At 41.5% G+C, this 24,688-nt stretch overlaps 2 protein-coding genes across 16 annotated transcripts; one reads left to right on the top strand and one right to left on the bottom strand.

Annotated features, from left to right (window-relative positions):
- Positions 1 to 179: 179 nt before the first annotated feature.
- On the top strand, positions 180 to 24,121 carry LOC105286632 (intersectin-1). Of its 15 annotated transcripts, none has more exons than XM_011351699.3 (38): positions 180 to 252; positions 807 to 969; positions 1,148 to 1,301; positions 1,375 to 1,523; positions 1,597 to 1,752; positions 2,088 to 2,183; positions 2,959 to 3,027; positions 3,210 to 3,371; positions 3,473 to 3,637; positions 3,713 to 4,064; positions 4,153 to 4,366; positions 4,451 to 4,602; positions 4,683 to 4,805; positions 4,876 to 5,014; positions 5,245 to 5,559; positions 5,684 to 6,061; positions 6,165 to 6,331; positions 6,411 to 6,612; positions 6,703 to 6,996; positions 7,214 to 7,318; positions 7,428 to 7,523; positions 7,639 to 7,647; positions 7,764 to 7,901; positions 7,987 to 8,113; positions 8,244 to 8,408; positions 13,404 to 13,528; positions 14,056 to 14,162; positions 14,253 to 14,325; positions 14,429 to 14,635; positions 14,720 to 14,803; positions 14,893 to 15,048; positions 15,144 to 15,281; positions 15,383 to 15,629; positions 15,903 to 15,992; positions 16,234 to 16,308; positions 16,906 to 17,079; positions 17,199 to 17,346; positions 23,950 to 24,121. In XM_011351699.3, the coding sequence occupies exons 2-38, from the start codon at positions 948 to 950 to the stop codon at positions 24,080 to 24,082; spliced, it is 5,706 nt and encodes a 1,901-aa protein (XP_011350001.2). In that variant the 5' UTR covers positions 180 to 252; positions 807 to 947; the 3' UTR covers positions 24,083 to 24,121. The 15 variants fall into 15 exon arrangements, with proteins under 15 accessions (XP_011350001.2, XP_011350000.2, XP_011350002.2 ...); XM_011351698.2 differs by lacking the exon at positions 180 to 252 and adding an exon at positions 259 to 406; XM_011351700.2 differs by lacking the exon at positions 180 to 252 and having other exon boundaries at positions 259 to 969; positions 7,431 to 7,523.
- LOC105286631 lies at positions 17,526 to 24,209 on the bottom strand. The gene is made up of 2 exons (XM_011351696.3): positions 24,078 to 24,209; positions 17,526 to 22,356 (listed from the first exon to the last, which is right to left on the bottom strand). Exon 2 carries the CDS (start codon positions 22,336 to 22,338, stop codon positions 18,187 to 18,189), a length of 4,152 nt encoding a protein of 1,383 aa, XP_011349998.1. The 5' UTR covers positions 22,339 to 22,356; positions 24,078 to 24,209; the 3' UTR covers positions 17,526 to 18,186.
- Between the last annotated feature and the right edge of the window lie 479 nt (positions 24,210 to 24,688).

The following is a 24,688-nucleotide window of genomic DNA, read 5'->3' as shown; positions in this document are numbered from 1 at the left end:
CCGCGATATACACGATAACGCTAATTTCCGCTCTTAATAAGAAAAAGGATTCTCGTTGTTCGTTAAACTTTGTTGAAACTGCTGGAAGAAAAAGCCGACAACGATCTTGGTCGAGGATCATGGAATCAGTCTCGGAGGCGGGATATCGATTCTCGCCGAGGAGTTCCGAGAGTAGCCGAGTGACGTACGCGAGACGGCAAGAGAGTGAGAGAAAGAGCGAGAGAGAAAGCGGCCGCGATCGCCGATGAGCTGGTGAGAGATGGTAGTGGTCAGCGATGGTCATTGCGGTCCGATTTGAGTTGACTTAACGTGTTTTCTGGTTGACGTTGACGTCGCACCACCGTGGAAAAAAGTCGAGTTGCAATCGAGTACCCGATATCCGCGCTGAACGATAACACGATAAACGGTACAGGTAAACCTGTAGGACAATGGACAGTAGACGGTAGACGATGAACGACGACGGATAAAGTATAAACGATCAACGACGGATCAACGAGGTGTACGTACCGTGAACACGGTAAACGGTGGGCGGTAGCGATTAGCGATTCGATACGGAAACAGGTCATGTACACGAGTTTCGTTCCATTTGATTCGATAGTGCCTCGGGATCACCCGCGCCCTTTCGTACCAGTCACGGTGAAATCACCGCATATTTCTCGCTGCTTCGATCGATTTTCCACTTTTCGATCCGATGATACCTTTGCCGTTACTCGAGTCCCCACGATCGCGGTGAAACACTTGCCATGAATTTCCATTGCAGTTTGCAATAATTATCTTTACGCGATCTGTCTGTCTGTCTGTGCTAGATAAATTTCATTGTAAAGTCGCCCGAGATCGATTATCCTGACCTAACGCTAACCCTAACCTAACCTTGAAGGCGTACACCGTATACGCGAGATTCTAACGTGACGTATCTCCCGAGCATCGTCTAGCAGACACCACTCAAGATGGTCACTCCCCAAACACCAGGTGAATCTTCTTTCTTCCTTTTCTTACTTTACGCCTTATCGGCGATATTGTGTCCTTTCGGAAGATTCCTCATTTCCTTTTATCGTATTAACAAAGTGCCAAAGTGCCTGCTAAATAAATGATAAATGACTTAACTTTTAATGTTATTAAAGTACAAATTGTTTATTCCTGTCTACAGGTGCAGATCCCTGGGTGATTCAGCCCAGGGAAAGAATGCGATATCAGGAACAATTTGTCTCTTTAAATCCAATCAATGGAGTCGTTACTGGCGATCAAGCGAAAGGATTCCTCCTTAGATCGCAACTCCAACCTGCTGTTCTTGGGCAAATTTGGTAAATATATGTCATTTAATGAATCTGCTTCGCAAGCTGTTGCCCTACTTTTTTAATCTCCTATATGTCACAGGGCGTTGTCAGACACGGATGCGGATGGAAAAATGGATATAAACGAGTTTAGTATCGCGTGCAAGTTGATTAATTTAAAGCTACGTGGTTTCGAAGTTCCAAAAGCGTTACCACCTGTTCTCATACAGAGTTTAAAATCTTTCTCAGCTGGTAGGTGGATATTTATGTGCATGTACAAATATAACGTATGCAATGCACAAGATTATATCAGAAAATGTTTCAGGCGATGCCAATCTCGCTGGATTGACAAACGGGTCAAATGCACCCTCTCAAAACAACATTGGCTCTCTAGTAAATTTAAGTGGGCATCAACCAATGGTATCTCAAAGCGTGGCAAGTGCGGTACCCATGGCTGCAAATACGTCACATCCCCTTATAGGTAACGTGTTACCATTCAATGATCTTGACGTTATTTCTCCATTAACATTACCGGATGACACGTTAAAGTAGCAGAAAGATTTCAACTTCTTTCATAAAGCTCCCGAGAAAACATCATGAGCACCCAAGAGTACACTTTCCCTCACTTTCGCAACATTTGTTGGGTTAATCAAAAAACATGACTACCATCAATATCATTGGTATTCAATAAATGTACATTGTTGCAATTATTACAATTGTACCTGTATCTCGTTGTCGGTTACTCTGGTCACAAGACATATTGATTATCAGACATGATTTAGCTATATGTTACTCATAATGCGTCATACCATACAGCATTACAACAAAATAGACAGAATGTGGCTCCAAGCACACACGCCACAACTCATACACCGTCTAAGCCACCCGCTCGACCCGTGCCACCTTCCGTGGGTATGTTAATTGCACGGAATGTCTTCTGTGGGTCAATATTACTTTCTTCTTTTTTTTTTTTCTCTAATGCAAACTTTTATTCGATCGCTTAACAGAATATTTTGAGTTGGAATATAATTTTAAGCTATTTTAGCTATCGACATTACCGGTGAGATCAAGTATTCTGATGTCAGTAAGATGCGCTGTATTGCAGTTTCGCCAAACTTGAAATACATTTTGCCATTTTTTTGCGGAATGTTTTTGTCAAGTATATATATATATATATATATATATTACACATTTGTTTACGATTGATACAATTTTAAAAAAGGTTTTTAAAAGGTACGAATTAAGGCTACCAATTTTACAATTGTAATTTAATCTCTTGTGCATACGCATAGGCTGGAATGTTTAGTACTCTTTATGATACTCTATACGTGTGTAGATGTTGATTGAGCCTTGTGATGATGGGCTCCTCAGTAAGCACACTTGTCATTAAAATGAAAAGCATTATTCATATTGATCATATATATAGAATAAAATTGGAAATGTAGACGCGATTATATCGATAGCTTTGAATGTTGCTCGTAAATCAAAGAGATGCTGACACACATTTCTTTTCTGATTACTAAATTACAAGTTTTATTTGCTATTAATAATCTTATTTTACAAATTATATTTACACACGTTTATATAAAAGAAAAACATTTATATATATATATACTTACATTGCGTGTCTGTACCTTTGACAATGTGTCGTTAATAATGTTTTACACTTTACGCGGCATAAAAAAAGGAATTGCACCTTCCGTCAATACCACAACTGGTGGTCCCCCGCAAAGACCTGCACCACCTGCGAGTATCGGTATGTTGAAGTAAATACACGCTACTTGTGAGAATTCTCAATGATAGGGGAGACGTAAAGCACTCAGAAATTCATTTGACCTTGTTATATTCATATATTCGATGGTCCCTTTCCTTTTTTTTACTTGAATTTTGTTAATCAAACAACTATTGAATAGACAATGTAACTCGTGATTATTTTAGGAAATAATAACTTTGCGACCGCAACGAGTGGCCCACCACCGAAACCAGCACCGCCTTCGTTTCCAAACAGTCCTGTGGGAATTTCGCCGATAAAACCTCCAACTTCCGTGGTCGGTGCGTCAGCAGTTTCTTCGGTATCGCCCATACCTACTTCTGGCATGGGTAAGTGTTATCGATCAATTTTAACGTACTTTATATAAATGATTTATGTAAAAATCAGATTTTACAGAATAAATATTTTAATCGACTTTCACCGATTATAGGTATGCCGCCAGTAGCATCAATTGCTCCTTTAAACACGAATCCTGTGCCGATGGCTGCCTTCAATATAGCACAACCATTGCCGACGCAAGCATTATGCACGGCCATGGTTGCTCCTATGACCGGCATTCCTACCATAGCATCATCCATTGGATCAATAAATACTGGTATATACAGGAGAATCTCTCATAATCGCGGTTGTATTTATTACGGGACTAATCTCGCTTCCTTCTTCTCTTTAGGTACTGGAGTTGCTCCATCAGTGGCATTACCGTTGGTATCCTCGACCACCGCAAACGGCGCATTGGTCAACGGTGCCGTTACACAAACGCCAGTATCTACAAACACACCTCTGAGTACGACGGCACGTCCACCGAGTATAGATCGAGTGGGATCCGTTGATTCGCAGCACAGCCAGCACTCGGTTGGTTCGCCACAATCTACGGAATGGGCGGTACCGCATCAGACCAAATTAAAGTACACCCAATTGTTTAACACCTGGGACAGAACGAGATCCGGCTTTTTATCCGGGCCTCAAGCGAGAAACATAATGGTGCAGTCGCAATTACCGCAACCCATACTCGCTCAGATATGGTACGGGCACCGAGAGCGTATATCGCGTCGCAAGTTTTACATTTTGCAAAATCGAATTTGAAGTTTTCGAATGTGTGTGTGTTAATAGGGCCCTAGCTGACATGGACTCGGACGGACGTTTAGGCTCCGAGGAGTTTGTGCTCGCGATGCATCTTTGCGACATTGCCAAGGCCGGTGAGAATATACCTACGACGCTCCCACCGGAACTTATTCCACTCACATTCAGACGGCAACGTCAAAGTAGTCTAACGTCGTCTCAGAACGCAACGGAGAATGTCGATCCATTGGCGGGCATGCCACAGGTACGTGTAACCGGTATAAGCTGGTTAAATAAAAGGTTAAATAAAAGGACATCTTTTCGTAAGAGAGACGTTATCTTTTTACAGACTTCATTTGAAGATAAACGTAAGGAGAACTTTGAGAAAGGTCAAGCCGAATTGGAACGTAGACGTAAAGCGTTATTGGAAATTCAGCGAAAGGAACAAGAGGAACGGGAGCGCAAGGAAAGAGAGGAGGCTGAGAAACAAGAGAAAATAAGGTAAGTAAACTCGTCACTCGTCGTCGTTGTTGGTAACAGATGTAGTCACGTGGAAAAACTATTTAATTTCCCGATGATAGACTGGAGCAAGAAAGACGCAGGCAGGCGGAAATAGAAAAACAAATGCAGAGACAAAAGGAGATTGAGCAGGAGAAGGAGGAGCAACGAAAGCGCATGCAGGAACAAAAGGAGGCAGCGCGCAAGTAAATTTCTTTCCGTTGTCATTGGGAAGATTTATCCATGTACAGATTTAGCATTAGCGCTTTTCATTAGGGAAATGGAGAGGCAGCGACAGTTGGAGTGGGAACGCCAAAAGTCACAAGAATTACAAGCACAGAGACAAAAGGAGCAAGACGTCCTCCTGAAATTGAAAGCGAAGAATCAGACTCTGACCATCGAACTTGGAACACTTGTAAGTATTCACACGTGATTGTGAAAACTGCAAAAGCAAAACTAAGATTTCATGGATCACATGATGATATAAATCACGGATTAAAGTTTCTTCGATTACAAAGAGAAAGAGAAGAAAACTGATAAACTAATAATTTATATAAGATGCGAAAGGGATTTTTTCATTAAATTTTCGAAAATGCACATAAAATAATAATGATAATTGTGGCGTCGTTCTTTTCACTTTTTTAGAATGACAAAGTTAAGGAACTATCGCAAAAGATTTGCGATACTCGGGTAGGAGTGTCAGGTGTCAAAACGACCATCGATGGTATGAGATCAACGAGGGACACACAATTGCAAGAAATGGCCGCGTTAAAGAATAAACTTCGGGAACAGAATCAGAGATTGTTAGCGTTGAGCCAAGAGAAGGCGCGTATCGAGGCGAGGAACAAAATGAATGCTGCTCAAGATGCCGCTGGGCAAGAAGCTATAAAAATGGCCTTTGACAATAAACAGATTACTCTTAAGCAGATGAAAGATAAAATAGCAGATTTACAGCAGCAGGTAAGGTGCTTTCAATCATATATAACAACAATAACAACAACAATAAGAGTAACCTAGGCAATCAAGTTGCCAACACGAATCAGTAATACTTGAAGAATGCCTTCCTTTTTTTCTCTTTTGACAGATCGACTCTAAAATGTCGGATATTGAAAATAACAATGCTCAGCTTGAAGACATTAAAACGCAAATGAAGAATCTGGCAACGGACTGTAAGCAGCTTTACATTACCTATGATGAAAAGAAGAATAAGGTACTTGAACTCCGAGGGAACAGTGGCAACGTCTCAGCCGCGGACTTTGCCACATCCGCGTGGGGCGATAACGCTTGGGACAATGCACCCGCCATAGCCAGTGACGCAGCTTGGCCCGTCAATGACACCGCTGCGGTGACCAACTCGTTAAGCGACGTTTCTATTTCTGGCACTCGAAAGTACAGGGCTCTGTATGAGTTTGTAGCGCGGAATCAGGACGAAATATCGTTTCAACCTGGCGATATTATACTGGTACGTACAATAATAATTGAAACCGCGATCCTCGATGTGCACAACGAATGTATTTTGATTTTGAATGCGGTTCAAACGTACTATATCGCGCTATATCATACAGGTACCACCTGTACAAAATGCCGAGCCAGGATGGATGGCAGGAGAAATTCGTGGTCATACTGGTTGGTTTCCCGAGTCTTACGTCGAGCCAGTGGATACTGGTACAGCTGTCTCGGACAACGATCGTACTTTTATGCAGCAGGACAGTGTAGAGAAGAGGACATTAGAGTCAGTTATTTTCTCACTTATCTGTACCTTAATTATATACATTACGTATACATACGGGTATACATTTTTGCTCGTACAGGGGTATAGCGGAAGTTCCCGAGAACGTATCCGACGCGGGATCGCTAGGGGGAGAAGCTCCGCTAGTGGAAGCTATTATACCTACCTTGGGACTAGGTACATCTTGTGACATACAAGTTACTGCTTTGTACGCGTATCGACCTACCATGCAGCAACATCTTTCGTTTGACAAGGGAGAGGCTATCTACGTTTGCGAACAGCAGGTTATTATCGCGCGCGTATATTCGTTACGATTACGATGGAGGAGGTGAAATGTTTTGCCTTAAATTCATCGCTAACCGCATTTCATTCAGGATAACTGGTGGTACGGTTCAACCAATACTAAGAACAAGGGCTGGTTCCCAAGATCATACGTAAAGGAGACAGTTGCAGACAGTGGGAAAAATGTCACCGCGGATGACGGTCTTAATGAATATTACGTCTCGCTTTATCGATATGATTCGACCGAGGCCGGCGATCTCAGTTTCAATCAGGGTGAAGTTGTACTAGTTATAAAGAAAGAAGGGGACTGGTGGACTGGTTGCATAGGGGACAAAACCGGGATTTTCCCATCCAATTATGTGGAAAAGTGCGACACTCCTCAACAGGTATCGTGACAATAGATGTATTTTGCGCAAGTCCTGATTCGTCTGTTGCTTCATGTATACATATGTATAATAACCAAGATTTCTTAATCATTCGATTAATTCGATATTGCTAGCAATTGATATCGGTTGATTGCACGACAGCACAAGTATTCTTTTCTTCTTTTTCCCAATTCACGTTTGAAGCTTCTTAACGTGTTTGCGTCAATGTCAATTATAGGGTGCACAGATTACTAACATCGAGACCACCGCCGTCGCTGACGCAACTGCGGAAGACAAAAGTACCGATCAGAAAGCTGTTACTCCAACGAGCGCAGCGTCGCAAGTGCGTATTATAACGTATAATCGTTTGCCACTTTTTATCTTTGATCAATGATTTGCGAGTGGGATGATAAAGCTAGAATAACATCGATTTAACGGGTGTTTGTATTTAGCAGGTAGAAAAAACGGCGGAACAGTTAGAAGACGAGATGGCAGCTGCTGAGGATAGAGCAGAATTACCCGATTTTACTGCTATGGCTGCTCAACAGGTAAGAAGATGCACATTATAACTGTACCTTTCGACGTACTCGTACAAGTTTTACATTTATGCTATAAGAGTGTAACTGTTTATTGCTTCTCCGTTATGCTATCCTGGTAACATAGTATTACAAGGTACACGATTCATATTATTATCTCCTCTTTACGTTAAAACAATTGCAAAAGTTTTTAATATACGTTAATAAATTAACGTTACTCACGACGTGCGAAAATTGATTTTTTCTCCTCAGAGAGGAAGAAAACCGGAAATTGTTCAAGTCATCGCACCCTACCAGGCAACCAGCGCGGAACAATTAGACCTGCAAAGAGGACAGTTAATAATGATTCGTAAAAAGACTGATAGCGGCTGGTGGGAAGGAGAGCTTCAGGTAAAGAAATATTTGCGGTTTGCTTCTTTTATTCTTCGTAGAATTGTAACGTAGAATTGTAACAGAGAATTGTTCGTACTTGTAGGCACGTGGTAAAAAGAGGCAAGTTGGTTGGTTCCCGGCAACTTACGTCAAGCCCTTAACCAGTAGCAGTAATAGAAGTACGCCCGTCTCTCATGGCTATCAAGATTCTCCGACAGATCCGAATATCGGTAAATGACAAGCTAGAATATTTTCTCGAGAGCTATGCTCGTGCGCAATGTCAGAGGCAAAAACTACAGAGGTTGCCGTGCCGTGAAATGAATGAACGGTCTTTCAGTACGAAACCTTTCTCACTTACAGAACGCGTGATGGCCCTGTATCCTTACCAGGCCCAAAATGAGGATGAATTGAGTTTCGAGAAGGGTGATGTCATATCGGTGCTCGCTAAGGAAGAAGCTTCGTGGTGGAGAGGCGAACTGAATGGCGTATCTGGCGTCTTCCCAAGCAACTATGTTTCACCCATGTGTAAGTATCCTTTACATGCATGATCGTAAAAGCTGTAAATCCAGAACCATTTTTACGTTCTTAATAGAGCCGTTGTAATAAAGTACGCCAGCGGTATGTCAGTGTATCAGTAATAATTTGAATTAAATTTCTACACATTTTTCGTTGTGCACACACACACGCGCGTAGATACATTAGACAAAGTAACGAAATAAAAGAATTGAAGTAAACTAATTGAAATGGGATAACGATGTACGTGAACGAGGAATGCGAAATGTAACATATGCACAACTTCTGGCTACGGATAGGCGGACGATCGTCAGATGTAACAAGTTTCAATTGAAACCATTAGGTATATCTTGTTGCATTAGGTATATCTCATCACCATTAATGTTGTTATTTTCATCGTTATTATTACTAGTAACATTATTGCTACTACCTCCACGATTATCAGCATCATCACTTTTAGTGTAGTGTATTGTAGTCGCCGTTGTCGTCATCATTATAATTATTATCATTATCATTATCATTATCATTGTTATATCATTATTATATTATATTATTAAATTACGCTCCATCTTTACTCATATTGCTCAAAATTATTTAATTATTTGCGAAATGAATCAAGATGGATGGTACATTATTGTATTGTCATAATAATGTTTACGCTATTATAAGTAGATAGTTTATAAGAGAGTAAAGTTGAAATTATATATACGATGTAGCAGAGTTCCTTTTTTCTTTTCAATTAAAATATATAAATTTTATATTTGTTACAGATGGATTGTAATAGATGATAGAAATATAAAGTTTTCATAGGCTTAATACACAATCCATTACATATACATATATCTTGAAGAATGTATGTGTGTGTGTGTGTGTGTTGTATGCGCCTTTGTATGTAATGTATTTAACTATTATCAATTTCGTATATTAATAACATTATTAAACAACATTTTTTCCCATGTATTTTACAGCTAAAATGATCAATAATATCAATCTTGTGCAATTTTGAGAAGCATTTATGTAAATACGGTATATTATAGTAGTCTATTACGGTATGTTTATACAAACAATCTTTGCAAAAACGAGCTTGACAATTTGAAAATTTTGACAATATTGATCTTCTGTTTGATACACATGCATTGTGTATGCTTGGTTATTTGTGATATATATCACAAGCATATGAGAATCACATTCATTTATCGCTTACGGTTTACGCCGAGATTGGAAAAATAGGAATAAATGTGAATTTTTTCTCACATTTGTAAAATAGCCTTGCCTGTGTCTGCCTTGCATGTCCGCCCATCCGTTCGTCCGTCCGTCTCTCTGTCAGAGGTAGCCATTTCCTTAATATCAACGCGATAAGCGATGCTAAATTTTGCTTTCAGTTTCAGCTCACTTCCGTTAACGATTGACCGCAATCCGATGCAAATAAACGAAATTTTTCATCAACAGAATATTTCCGATTTGCCTTTACGAACGCAGATAGCACATCATCAAATAGTATATTATTTCATTTCAAAATTGCAAAGAAAGATATTAATGAGGAAAGTGGTAATCTTATTTTGGAAAATATTTTTATGATTGCAACGCGTTACAATTTCATTTGTGTTAAATTTATAAGAAATGCTTTGAGAAGACAGCTGCCTCAATCTATAGTTTCTATAGTTGGTAGTGTAATTTATATATGTGCATTCTTTATAGTCTTCTTTTTATATTAATTACTATCTTTCGCTTTTGCTTAACATGCAGCATAAAGGGTAGCCGAGCATCAGTGCAGCATTGCTGATTAAAATTAAAGCACCTGAAGTGTAATAAGAACAATAACAACCCCTCTGCACGGCGTGCTACTCAACGTTGGAGACATTGTGCATAAAAACAAAATAAGTGAAAGGTGAAATAAAAGAGTAATGAGATGGGTAGGGAGGGAAAGGAAAGAAACGAGGAAGTTAAAAGAAGAAGTTTAAACGTGAAACGAAGAATTAATGTGAACCAGCAAAGAATCGAAAAAGAATCGAAGAACAAAGAGAAAAACTCAGAGAGAGGGAGAAAGAGAGAAAGAGAGCGAGAGAGAGAAGGGGGTTGGTCTTCATACGTGTGTTTCTCTTTCTCTCTCTCTTTCCCTTTCTCCCTCCCTTCTCTCTTTGCATATACATATATATATATATATATAGTCTCTATCTATTATATATTATACGAGCCTTTCCCTCTGGTGCGGGGTTGCACTCATTCCTTTATTAATATTATCATCCGGATTGTTATCATGAATCACATTAGCCTTTATCCACTTTCATGCAAACATCATGTTTATCGCATAAGAACGAACGAACATATATATATACATATACATACATACATACAAAGTCCGATCGTCTAAGTCATCTCATTAGTGTGACGACCATCTGGTATGCCTGCACCAACACCAAAGGTCTACCTCAGTTCTCTATTTACGCTGATGTACACTTAAGAAACGATAATGTTAAATTTTTAGCTTATTCACACGTTAGAAATATTTATTATTATATCGTAGTGTGAATATGATTGTTACTTAATGTTTAAGTCGCTTGTTAAGTTCATGTTTGATTTTAGAATACATATTGAACAATGTTCACGTACGAATTTACGTATCTAGCTCAACTGCCTTTAAGAGTTTTATTTTAGAAATCTGATGTATAAAACATTCAAGTCATGAAAGATTTCCAAACACTAAAACGGGTTTGCTTTTTAAATTTTTCTTTTTCTTTCTTTTTATTTTCTTTTCTAATCCTTGATTAAGAGATTAACCGATTTGATTTAATTATTTCTTGGAAGTTAAGGATTAACTTTTTAAGTATTTTTCTATTTGTTTTCTTTTCATATATATATATATATATATATATATATATATTATATGGGTAACATAAATTGTGTGTAAAAGTGGTCATTGAAAAAGATACGATACAGTTGCATTACGTTTAATCGTTTGTCGGTGTTAATGTATTCGTGGATTGTTAAAAATTGTCTCACGCTAAGGCCTAAAGAACATGTAACGATATTTCACGATTGATCCGTCAATGATTAGTCGTGATAAAAGATAATACAAGAAGAAAAGGAGCTTGAGAAATTTTTATGTAATTGCATTCAATGTTCGACATTCGTGGTTTGTTACGCGTCTAGTTCATTTAGGTCTAATATTGTGAAAAGATATTTCTTATTGGTTTGCATGAAAAGTTTATTCGCTATAAATGTGGTGCAATTTATTGATCTGAAAATTGTGTTCCTAGTTACTCATTATGCAATATATATATAAGTAACAAACACATTGCTGTAAATAGAAATTTACTTGGTAAATTAACGGAAGGATAGTGCTCCTTTTTTGATTTTTACGATAGCCTCTTATGATAGAGCCTAAAATAAATAGCACTCGTACGTGAACAATAAAATAATGCCGCAAAATAATGTTGATAATAAGCTAAATACGAATGAGATAGATTGATTTCGTGATCTGTCGCGAATATTGTTGTTACCTTATTGTAAATTGGTTTGTCTTTTAAGTTACATTCCTATATGTGTACCGATCGACTGGCTGTACAATTTACAATTTCTTGGATAGTAGTCAGCGTCTTGTTCATGTATTGTACTATTATATAACATACACAGCGCGCGCTATGTTACAAAGAATTTATCATACTAAAGGATATATTCAAATGTTTATTGTTTCCAAAAAATTGTCTTTAAAACGCATTAGCTTGCCAAGATACGTTTTGCACTAGGTTGAACACGTGCAGTTACGACGCTTTGATATATTCGTATATAAAGAATTTGGCGTTCAACAAATTCCACGTTCCGCAGATGTCCTGCAAGAACGTGTGTCAGCCTGGCTTCTTTAGAAAGTCCAACAGAGGTTCCAACCACAAGATTATCTAGAAAAACGAGGATGATACGGCTGATCTTGTGTATCGGCAACAATTAAGCGCACAACGTATTTATTCATTGCTACTCGACTGTTAAACTCGCGTTCCAGGTAATCGCCCTCCATGACAGAAATACGAGTAAATACGTTACGTCACAGTGGCAATAATTGTGTGCTTAACAATTAGGTATCCTAGACACACACGTATACACATACATACACGTACACACGTAACACCAGTCCGGCATAACGTTATTTCGAGGTGACGGCGGAATGTCTAAAGCAAGTTGTGCAACTGGTTGCCCTTAGTCCATGTAGTCGTGTAGTGCGTTATATTTTTAAGATTGTTACTATTTGCAAGTTGTTTGTTTATTCTAGTGTCAAGTCTCATCTCGATAATCTCATTAGGCTACGACTTGTAACTTGGAGAGTAGTGGAGAATATTGTAAGAGTCACGAACAAAACTCTGTGTGTGTGTGTGTGACTATACGACTATCGTTCACACTTTATATACATAGAGAAATATTATATATATATAAATATATATATTGTGTTTCCACATGTATGTACGCCAATGTTCTTATATATACGTATGTAAACATATCCATATGCATATACGGATACGTTCGCATCTCACTGCTGATTGAAATAAAATATCTGTCTGTTGTAAAATTATTCTTGCATAGAAAAATATTATGTGTTATTCGTCACATATATATATATTATCGCTCCTAATACTAACGACGCTTTATTCACTTATTAACGTTGTCTTTTCAATGCATTTTTATTCTTTTTTATTCCTTTAGAAATTTTTGCGACATATCGATGATTCTGTCGCAAACTTGCCCCGTTTTTTTCTAACATGATTTTATTCTTTTTATTCTCTGCCAAAGGTCGTACGTTAGAGAAGATTCCATTATCTCTCAGATTTACAACATTTTATTGAGGCATTTATATTTTTTATTATTACATTTACAATATAAAGCTATCCCTGCTGATATAAATATCTCTGTTCTTTGTTTTAACGTCAAATGCCAAAGTAGGTAATACAAGTTAAAAAATAATTCATGACGAATATTTACGAGGAAGAAACATTTTTTTTGTATATATTTTATGTGTAGCGAGTGAATCGATGATCGATACAATGATGTGTCACGATCCTATGGAAAAGAAACGCCAGGAATATATCAAAGAACTAATCATGACTGAACAAGCCTATATAGAAGACATGAGGCTAGTGCACGAGGTATTTTTTCTATTTTCTTTTTCAACTTTACTCTGATATTTTTATGTGTCCTTGTTATTATTGTAGTTTACATACGAGTATATATATTTAAAATGGCACTGCGTAGCATGTGATTCTTCTTCCTTTCATCTGTCAAGATTCTTTATACCAATTTGGAGTAGGTTTACCTGAAATAACATCGTATTTATTAAAAGAAGAACTATTGGAGGATTTGTGCATTTGAAAATTAAATCTATCAATCACACGTGACATTAATTCGTTCTGTATATGTATGCGTAATGAAGCTTACGCATACCTGTCTATTATTGAATTTCAAAGTTCAAGATGTTTTGGTAATCGGGAAATTAAGACATTACGCGTATATTCACATGGGATGAATATTAACAAGTCAAGAGAAGGGTTGCTAAAGCAAGCTTAAAGCACGCGACTCCAAATTGATCGGAAAATCCGTGGAGATGAAGGGAATCGAGATATCCTTGCGTTACATGTTACGTATTACATGTGTGTGTATGTATTACGCATTTTAGGTTTTTGAGAAACCGTTAATCGAAAGTTTAGTCTTGAGCGTTGACGAGATAGAAAAGATATTTATCAATTGGAGAGACATTATCGCGTGTAACGATAACTTTTTGAGGTAATCAGAGCACATCACTATACATGTAATAGAATATAACTTTCTATCAATGTCAACAATTACGGATGGAAACGGGCAAATCTTTTACAGGACTTTAAGGATAAGGAGAGACAATAGCTGCGGCGGAATTATTAGGATGATTGGCGATATATTATGCGAGAATGTAAGTATCTCTCTCTCTCTCTCTACGATCCTTTTAGCGAAAGGACAATCGGCAATGATTTGAACTTGTTGTGTACACTGTATCACGTATGCATTCCGTACAGATACCTAGGATGTCGGCTTACATAAGATTTTGCAGCTGCCAAATATCCGCTGCGACGTATCTGCAACGTTTGACGGAAACCTCGGCAGAGTTTGTTCGAGTCGCTCAAGCATGTCAGCAGGACCCGCGGACCAAAGGGATGCCGTTGAGCTCCTTTTTGATTAAACCCATGCAAAGGATAACAAAGTATCCGCTCATCATTGGCAAGGTACCTCTACCTGCAAATGGTAATCTGTAACCTGCATCATCACATGTGTCAAGGCAAATGTAGCAGTAGTGACGGTGATTATAGATCTTGGAGCACACACCGGTCGATCATCCCGATAGGCAGTACCTGCAAGAAGCCCTGGCTAAATCTGAGGAGTTTTGCACCCAGGTAAAATCAACATCGGTGCAATATACTTATACGTAATAAGATTTTCTATTTTCTTTATCCATGCCAAATGATCTGTAACTGTTATGTAGGTAAATGAAGGAGTCCGGGAAAAGGAAAATAGTGACAGATTGGAATGGCTGCAGACTCACGTGATATGCGACGGTCTTGAAGAGCAGCTCATCTTTAATTCCTTGACGAATTCTTTGGGACCGCGAAAGCTCTTGCATTTCGGCATACTTCACAAGGTGAAATAAATATGCCGCTAATAAAGATGTCTGTTGTAAAAAAATTTTCATGTCGCCCTCGTTACACCGACTCTCGTATCACGATTATGTTGCAGTCGAAAAGTGGCAAGGAACTCGTCGGCTTCCTCACAAATGATTTTCTGCTGTTTGCGCAACCGATGAAGTTCTCTTTAAATTCTCAACAATTCTCGTTTGAACGTAACGAGCATCAAAAGTTCAAGATGTACAGGAAGGTACATCATTTCGGAGCAAATCCTTCAAAAGACTTATAAATAATTGCTTTTTTTTCTAATTATAACGCATGATTAAAATATTATAAAAAATTTCTTTATAGCCGATATTTCTCAATGAATTATTTCTGCTCGGAGAAAACGACGGAAACGGAAACGGAAACAGTAGCCTGAGTGGAAGTGACGCACCAGACAGTTCGTCGAAAACTTTAAGACTGAGAGATCAAAAAAAGCCAATAATATTACTAGCCCCGTCTTCGAACGAATGCTCACTGTGGTCGAAGCGGATCGCCCAAGCACGTAGAAAGTTCTCAGAGAACGAGAAAAATTGCCTGCAGAGACAACGGTCAAGTGAGTTTAATATTGCGATATTGCGATATTGTGATATTGCGAATTAAAATTATATTCGAGTGATCGATCTGTCGTGTTATATTTAGTCGTACTTTTACAAATTATCGTTGCTTCCTGCCGTTGTTCGTAAGCAGATAGAAATGCTTACGTGCTTAGTTTGCCATTCCGTATTACACCGAGCTTACAGTTGTCACGTTTACATACATCTTGCGTGTCACGTGACACGCAAGTCTGATGTACAATAATAAGTTGAGTTTATATGTGGATGAACAGAGCAGGCGCAATTTGGAGCGTGCGGAAGAATTCTCGTCACTGTGCTCGAAGGTTTCAACTTGAAAGCTCCATCCGGTAAGGATCCAATCGGTAAGGATCGCGATGAAGTAGATCGGGTGTTTGCATCGTGTCTTCATCACTGAGGCTGACATTGCACGTGCTTCTTAATGCTTCCTTGCGCTTGTTGTGCACGTAGTAAACTTGTGTGTGAGGCGCTTACTGGAGAAGGAACATGTATTAATGAAGAGTCATAAAATACCTCTTCTACCTGTTCTAATCTTAATGTCACGATTGCACGTTCTTTATCACTAACAGAGATCTGGCATTGCAGTTCGCAGGAGACCTCCTGAAGGTAGGCTGCAACTAGTAGTTGTGGAAGCTGAAGATCTTTTCAGTGACGAAAAAGGTAGAGTATCGCGAGATCATCCTATACACTTTAAAGTGACTTTGAATAGTCGTATTACCATTTTTTATCATTTTTATCATATTTTAGATGCTTTAGATTATCTTTTATTAATTATTTGTAGTAAAGTTTCCACCACTGCAACACCAATTTTATCATTAGTAGTCTTTGTGCTTCTATTGCATGGCTTTGCAACAACATCTTGATTTCCTTTAGCTCTTTCAGTCGCATTTACTTTACTTGTATAATAATGTACTCACAACAAGCGTTCATTTCAAAAGGAGCATTATTTAACAAAGATTACATTGAAGACAGAATTATTGAGACATCTGAATTCTGTAAAGGAAAGTAATGTCAAGTCGAGCTTGACTAAACTGGTTGGCGGGATTATTTAGCGCGCCATTTGTGAGACAGCTTGAGTGTAATTACTGCGCAAGGACATAGACTTACTAATGCCTAAACAGTCAACGATATATTTTTACAAATATCGAAATTGCCGTTCTGTTTTGTTCATTGTTCATCACTATTGCCTAGCATTGCTTGGCAGAACGCTTATATATTATCTTACATGAAAATACAAGCGTTTATTTTCTTTTTCAGGTAAATGCAATACATTCTGCAAAGTGTCTATGGGCTCTCAAGAAGAAAGAACTGGTGTAGTATCCGGCAGCGATTGTCCCTTGTGGGATGCTTCGATGCAATTCCAAGTGAAAGATCTACTCGAGGATACTCTTTGCATCACTGTGTTTGATAAAGGATACTACAGTCCCGACGGTAAATTGAAAGTAGAATGATCCTTATTTTGCAGATTTAATAACTGTCCTATGAATTTTTTCCTATCTGATTTGAAATTGCAATTTTCTAATAACGACTGCGTTAAATATTATCGATAGAGTTTCTTGGTCGTGCGGAGATCAGAGTGGCTGACATAATGAGAGACAGTAAGGATTCTTGCGGGCCAATCCAAAAGAGGTTCAAGTTACATGAAGTCGAGAGCGGGGATGTGGTTCTCAAGCTCGATCTTCGATTGTTCGGTAACAGGTAAAACGCGCGGTGCGAGAGCTTATAATTTAATCATTAATTTAATATGCATTTATGTAAAAAATGTTTATAACAAGATTTATAACGGAATATAATAGGAGATTACAAACAAGAGATGCACAAGAAATTCATATATATATTTTATGTCTTTTTTTCCTTCTAGAAGTTAGAAGAATTAATTTTTACGAGCACACGCAAATGCGAAAAGTATCTTTAGTCAAAAACATTAAATGTACCATACAGATCATTTCTAAAATGCATGACGGATATTTAATTACGACTATTCTAGAGTTTCATATGGTATGATGTAAGTAAGAAATTATAAATTTATGTAAGAGGAGGTTTGATTTATAGATTTGTTCGATGAGTTGAGCGCATATTACATATTTCCTGTGCGCGCACTGTTACTTGCTATTTCGATTAAAACTTGACTAACGTTGATCGTTAACTCGGCTGATGTTGGGCGCAACTGCTCATCCGCGAGGCAGAGCTCGATAAATGTCACTTAACTATTATTACTATTATTTACGTTTGAATAATTATCTAGATATAATAAAATTACATACATCGTACAGCGACATTCCTATATAGTGAACAAAGTAGAAATGGACGGAAACAGTCTTCTATCATTCGAGTTCTACCACGAAGACATCTTTCAATCAAGCAGCACGCAAAGACATTTGCTCCTTAGTCTGTCTGCTTCGCGTTTAAAGTATACACTTTGCTTTTGCTTTCGTTTTCACCGAGGCTCGTTTACGCGAGGAGCAGACGAAATGCCCGCGAGAGCTAGACTCGAAAAGAAACAAACGTACAAAGCGCGCTATATCGCTTACAAGAAGATTATTCTTCGTTAGGTACGGACACGAGCATCTTGGTGGAGCGCCTGGGCGTATTCATCTCGGCGGTGTCGATATCGGCGGTGTTGATATCACGTTCCATCTCCTCCGTGGGGAACTCGTAGATCGGTTTAAACCCGCCAAAGAGCTGTGGTTTAAAATTATCGGCATCGAATTCGTTCTTCTCAGTCTGCACATCGACTTCTGACATCGAATTGGCGAGCTTTGCATCGCCACTGTCGCTGTTCGCTGTCCTCTTCTCTGTATCTACAGGCGGGTCGACAACGACAACGCTCCAACCGTTCTTGCTGGGCGCCTCGGCGCTCAGACTGGCGACGAACGGGGCCATGAAGTTTTGTGGCGCTGGCGCCGAACTGGAAGAGCTGGACGGTTGTTGAGAAGGTAGTAACACGGTTGCCGTTGCGTCACCGCTCGCATTCGCGTCATTATCATCGTCATCGTCGATTTCATCGTCGTCGAAGCGATGGGCCAAATGCGCCGCGCGTGTCGGCGTGTAGACGTAAGCGATTGGCGTTGGAGTCGGTGTCGATGCGACTGGCGTCGATGCTGCTGTCGATGTCGGTGGCGCACGATGCAGTGTCACGGAAATCGCCGCATCGTTCCTCTTTCGGTACGGCAGGAAGTCCTGCAAGTACGGGATCACGTTCATCGCCGCGTCCTGCTCGTTTCTCTCGTTATCTCGATCGTTCGCTGCGGCATAAGAAGCCTGCTGCTGTCGTTGCTCGCTTGGTACCAACAGAGGCGTTTCTTTCACGCCGGCGGCGGCGGAAAAAATGGACGACGGATCGGGACGTTCCAGAGGATACGGAAAGTCCGGCGCTACCGGCCTACCGTTGTAGACAGTGTGCGCGCTCTCTCCCTCATCCTGCAGCAAAGTATCGGGAGGTAAGGGTCGATGCGGACCTCGTATACCCACGACCACGCTTCCGTCTCTCTCGTTAGAGTCGTCCGAGTGTATGTTGACCGCACTGTTGACTGGATACACGACGTACACCGGCGGCTGCTCGTTCGTTACTTCCGTTGGATCGTGGTTGTCCGACTTTCTGCGCTCTGCCTGCGCCAGCACGTCCACCTCGGGTTCCGCCTCGTTCTCGCCGGTCAGTTCACCATGATGCTGTATCATCTGTAGAGTCGTGACGCGTGGGGGATCCGCCGTTCTGCGCTTCGGGAACAGGGGCGGTCTCGGCGGTGTCATCGGCGGCTCCTCCGGATATCTCTCCGAACCCTCCACTTCGCGATCACCTGTAATTTCGATCTTACCACGGTCCTCCTTTCTCTCGATTACCTCACGGTCACCTTTGCTCTCCTCATGGCCGAATAATCTGTTGGACGGGGCGCCCTCGTCGCCGCCGGGGCCGCCGCGCGAGATTGGCGAAACATGCGGCGGACGAAATCTTCGTATTGTCGGCTCGATCTCGTGCGGTAGAGTAACGCTGTCCGTTTTCGAAGTCGGCACGAAGGCCAATCGAACCGCATGGATCGGTGGCGGTGGCGGATTCAAGCGCTGAAGGTACGAAGGTGGCGGCGGTAGCGGAGGTCTCCGCGATGACGAATGCAACGACGGTTGTCTGATTCTTGCGGGTGGACCTTGCCCAGCTGGCATCGTTCCTATCACATCTGGACCACGATGGCCGTGCGATGCTTTCGCGTTGGGTCGAAACTGGGGTAGGATGTTGGGTAGTTTCGTATCCGGTGAGTACGGACGTTTTCTCAGTCCTGCGTCCAACGGTGGTACCGAATGCGGCTTGACACGCGACGACGGCGGCGGTGGTGGCGGCGGCGGTGGCAGAGGTAATCTTTGCGGTCTCGAATGATCCGGTCGTAACGTATCAAACTGGTAGTGATAATAATATGACGGTGGCCTGGAACTCTCCGCGGGCGGCATCAAGTCCTCAGCTAATTGCGGCAAGTCACCGTCGTCGTTAGCCGCGGTGAGATTAATTGTTTTATTCGTCGTTGTCGTCGTCAACACTGTTTTAGGCGGTAACTCATGGATATTACCGTCCGCCTCATTTATAATGATGATATGCTCTTCTGCCATCGCGTCCTTTGCTTCGCCATCCGGAAAAGCGACATAGCCGGGATCCCTCTCCTTACTCTGATTTTTCATGTTCGGATTCGCAGCTGTAGTGGCGATAAAAGCGTTTTGAGCTCTCATCGGATCGAGCTCATTGTTATCGCTTTTCAGAACGCTAGAGCTAGATGACCACCACTTTTGTGTAACCCGATTAGGACTCAATTCTGTAATGGAGGAAACGGGAGGATGCTGGTGGTTAATTTCCTTCGTGGGACCATGCGGATCACCGTGACCAAGTGACCAGAATGATGCGTCGACGTCAGACGAACTGCCGTAAGGATTCTCTCCGATGGTCGTGCCAACTGAATAGTAATCGCCATCGACATTCTGACGATTTCCTAGAACGAAGGATACGGTATCCTGATCTGGTGGTATCACGATGTTGCTCGTGCTTTCGATCACGGTTCCCGTTCCCATCCTATCCGGTGGCCTGATTATCGGACCCGGTCTATATCCATGACTAATCATACCGTCGTAGCGTTCTGCTGTTGCAACGCTCTGTATACGATCGCTGTTCAAAGATGGAGATGGCGCGACTGGACGTTGTTGCATCATCGGGAATTGCAAAGGATCGATCGAGTACGTCTCCTTGAATACGTCTCCTTGAAGCGCAGGTAGCGCGGAAGACGAGGCCGTAACGGTTGGCGTTGTGGCTCCTGCCGACGGCGTAGCGACTGTCGTCGTAGTGGTGGTTGTAGTAGGCGTTGTCGTTGATGTCGTTGTCGCGGGAGTGGTCGTAGACGGTGTGGAGGATGTAACATCCTCCTTCAATAGATCTCTGAACGGTGAGAAGTAATCGTCGTCCTTGTCGTCGCTCTCACCCTCCTCTTCGCTGTCCGGTGACTCGTAAGCGTCATAAGAATCTTTATACTCCTCGCTTTGCGCCGATGGTTTTGTCTCGTGTCTCACGTCGTGAGACAGCACAAAATTGTTGAGACTCGATTGATCCTTGTAACGCGTAGCGGGTATCGTCTCCGTCGTATCTCCGTCATTCGGAGTTCGCGGTGGAAGGATGCTCGTGCTTGGATTTCGTTGAAATCCCGCGTGACCGGAAGCATGCAATTTTTCTATCGGCAGGAGGTTCTTCTCGTTTTCGACATCGACACCCGTGCGATCGATCGAGTGAAACACAAGCGGAGTGCTGGATGGTTTCCACGTTGTTACAACAGGCGCTTTAGTCGAGACGGTAGGTGTAGATCGCGATGAACTGGCGGTGCTCGACGGTGCGGACGTTGTGCTTGTCGTGGAACTCGTCCATTTCGCTTTAACGAAATCAGCGATAGTCGTCGTTCTATACGTGCTCGTCTTCGTGATCGGTATGTGAGAGGAAATCTTGGTGGGGCGCACGTACAGCTCGTTTCCGGGATGGTAAGGTCTGTGATTGTACGTGCTGTAGCTGTTGGCGCCACTCTGTACCTTTGTGTTCGCGTACGAACTTGAGATCAAAGGGTAGTTGTCGTTTCCGTATTTGTCCGAGGAGTAGTGAACAGGCAAATTGAGAAAGTCATGAAAATTCGGCGTGTACGCATTGATCTCGTTTGGTCCGACGTCATCGTTGTCCTTGCCGTTCGCCTTCTCTGGCGTCGCGTCTTCCTTGTCCCCATCTTCTTCGTCAAGATCGTCCCCCCCGTTTCCCTGGTTGCCGCGATCGCGATAATCGCCGGTATAGTTGAGCGCTCTGACGGGCGGTGCTTTCTCAAAGTCGATCTTACCGGTTATCGGGTCCTTCTCCAAGGAGAACGGCTTGCCGCCGTTGAAGGCGAAAGGATACGGAATATGGTAACGCGGAACGTCGCCGTCGTCGGTTGAGATTGACGAGGTAGTAGCAGCTGCGGCGTCAACGCCAGCGGCGACAGCGACAGCGGCAACGGTGCTCTCCTCCGCCGTGAGATCCAGGTCAAGGCCGTCCGGATGTGTTTTACGCCCCAACGCGGAGGAGTCCCCGATCGTGCCGGATCGGGTCTTCGACCCGGCGTTGTTGTCCAGGTGGCCACCCATCAGGTACTCGCCTGACACGCATGCCAGAACAGCGAAGAGGATCCATAATCGTCTCCGCATTTCTCACATGTACGATGCCTGAAAAGTGTCGCACACCGTCAATCCGGTTTCGATCCAGTTTAGCTCTCTATCGGTTTTAGGTGTTTTAGATTCTCTTTTTCTTTTTGTTTTACGCAATATCTATCCACGTACAAAAACTATACATGGAACGTTTTTAGGTGACACGGATCAACCAGCGCCGATATGATACAAGTGAGAGAGAGCAATTTAATTAATTTCCATCGCGACGCTTCGAGCGTAACGGAAACTTTATAATATATAGTAATATATCTGTCACAGAAATCACCTATTTGTGCTACATTTTCTTTTTTTTTCCCCAAACGGGATCTATGCCGCTTCTCGTCTCTATTCCGCGTTCACGCGCTTACAACTTACATGGATTCTATCTGAAACTTGACATATGCGGGCGTTTCTTTTGCGCGCGAGAGCGATGCGCGAAAAGAGGAAAGACGACCCATATTCGACTATTTAGGTCCGTTGGTTTCGTGTCATAAATACGTACGTGTCCGACTGCGCAAGATTGCATATATGTATAATACGTTACATTATACGGTACCAGATACCACGGTGTACCAGATATGTCGAGTAACGAATAACCCGGAAATGTTACTGTAAACGCGTCACCTTACGCTATAAGTAATATAATAACACGTTGCTAGACACTAGACTGGGACACTAATTGTTACTGTTGTCAACCCGTTATCCTCCGGCTTTCGGATTTTCCGTTCGACTGGAAGCGTTTAGATGACACAGACGTAAATGGACAGTGAATAAAATAAAATTACGATCAATGTATGTACGCGTGATGCCTCACATATATTTGAATCCTTATATCACTCTGAACAAAGACGCTGCGATAAACTCGGGTAAACGTGCCGGATAGATTGTGTTACGTCAGGCGGAATTCCGTTTCGATGTATAACGGGTTTTAGTAGCCTCTCTCTTTCTCCCTCTTCCGGCATCGTGCACACCGTCTCTTTCTTTTCTCTTTCTATATACGTTCTTCGCGTATAAATTGTAGCCTATTTCGTTTTCCAAGATACGTATGTACATCACACTTTTGATGACTGCTCGATTCTGATATCCAGGCCGAATATTACAGTTTTGTAACGTGCATTCTTCTGTAAAACTCATTCAACGTCATTCCGTCATTCATAACGCGATCGCAACGTTCAAGATCACGGTCGTGACCCGATGTCTTGGTATTCACGGTGAATGGGACACGGCCAGATGATGCTGGCCAGTATGACCTACTTTGTTCCTCGTTTCGATGCTCCGCCCGGCAGCGTAATTTCAATTTCAAGTTCACGCGACCTCGCGAATCGTGTTCTACGTACGCAATTTTTTTTCCTTTTTTCATCTGGAGCTCGCGTGGACAAGAGATGCAACAACGTGAGCACATATGAGTTTGGACGGCGTCAATACTTTTTCTTTGACCGCTTTTTTTCTGACAAATTCTGTCGTCTACACTACGATTATTAATTTTATTAGCTCTTGTCAAATTTCAACGCTAACTCAAAGTCGCAAGCATGCGACGTGAACTTTAATTATTTGTTAATACAATGTATTAACGAAAGATTCTGCTATTTTCATGTTACTTTACTGTTGCAGCCACTCGACAAGTTTACTCTATTGTACCAATAATGAGTCGTTAGATTTGGAAACCATAACCACTGACAATATCTATTGTAAGACATTTCATCCTAATTATATAAAAAAATATAAAATATTCATCGTACCTTGATTACGTGAGGAAGCAATAAATTGCAGATTAGACAGCTGATTTCAAAGCCTCTCTTTTAAATTCTGTCAATTCCCGATGTTGCTTTGCGATTACTCGTTAATCCATCGGTGAGCGATTTTTTATGCAAGTACGTATAATTGAAATTAAGAATCGCGGATAATAGCTTGGTACAAGCACATTGATGATCGTTGAGAAATTGTTTCTACGCGATCAGCACTCGTCGAGAATGAAAAATCAGCCGCGGGAAACTCGCGCGGACTCGTAACCCTGGAAGAAGGTCGTGTATCGACTGAACAGCCTTGTCTTCAGGATGGTAGCAGGTAAACGAGGAGGAGGTGGCAAAGGGGTACGCGGTGTAGGAAGAGCCTCGCTCTGCGTGGCTCGAAGAGTAGGAGAACACCATGACCGTCCGCGACCGAGGGAGAAACGAGGAAGCGGATGATTGCGGACAAGACGACAACTAAACTCGGTACAGTGTCCAATCAAATAAAAGAATAACGGAAAATTCACTCGTGCACTGGTGAAACGGAAACAGAAACACGCATATCTCACCAGTGTCTCAGACAATGGGTAATCTTTAGCCAAAATGCGCTCGCAGAGCTCTTT

Source organism: Ooceraea biroi, chromosome 14, assembly GCF_003672135.1.
Source record: "Ooceraea biroi isolate clonal line C1 chromosome 14, Obir_v5.4, whole genome shotgun sequence".
In the NCBI taxonomy this organism is placed as follows: Eukaryota; Metazoa; Arthropoda; class Insecta; order Hymenoptera; family Formicidae; genus Ooceraea; species Ooceraea biroi.
Note: the sequence above shows the minus strand (reverse complement) of the source record. Positions and strands in the feature narration are given on the sequence as shown.

Excerpts from the sequence above, each read along its gene's own strand:
- LOC105286632 (XM_011351699.3), top strand. The coding sequence starts at position 948 with ATGGTCACTCCCCAAACACCAG. Across the intron at positions 6,332-6,410 it reads GTAGAGAAGAGGACATTAGA|GGGTATAGCGGAAGTTCCCG; the intron begins GTCAGTTATTTT and ends TTGCTCGTACAG. Across the intron at positions 14,326-14,428 it reads GCGATATATTATGCGAGAAT|ATACCTAGGATGTCGGCTTA; the intron begins GTAAGTATCTCT and ends CATTCCGTACAG.
- LOC105286631 (XM_011351696.3), bottom strand. The coding sequence starts at position 22,338 with ATGCGGAGACGATTATGGATCCTCTTCGCTGTTCTGGCATGCGTGTCA.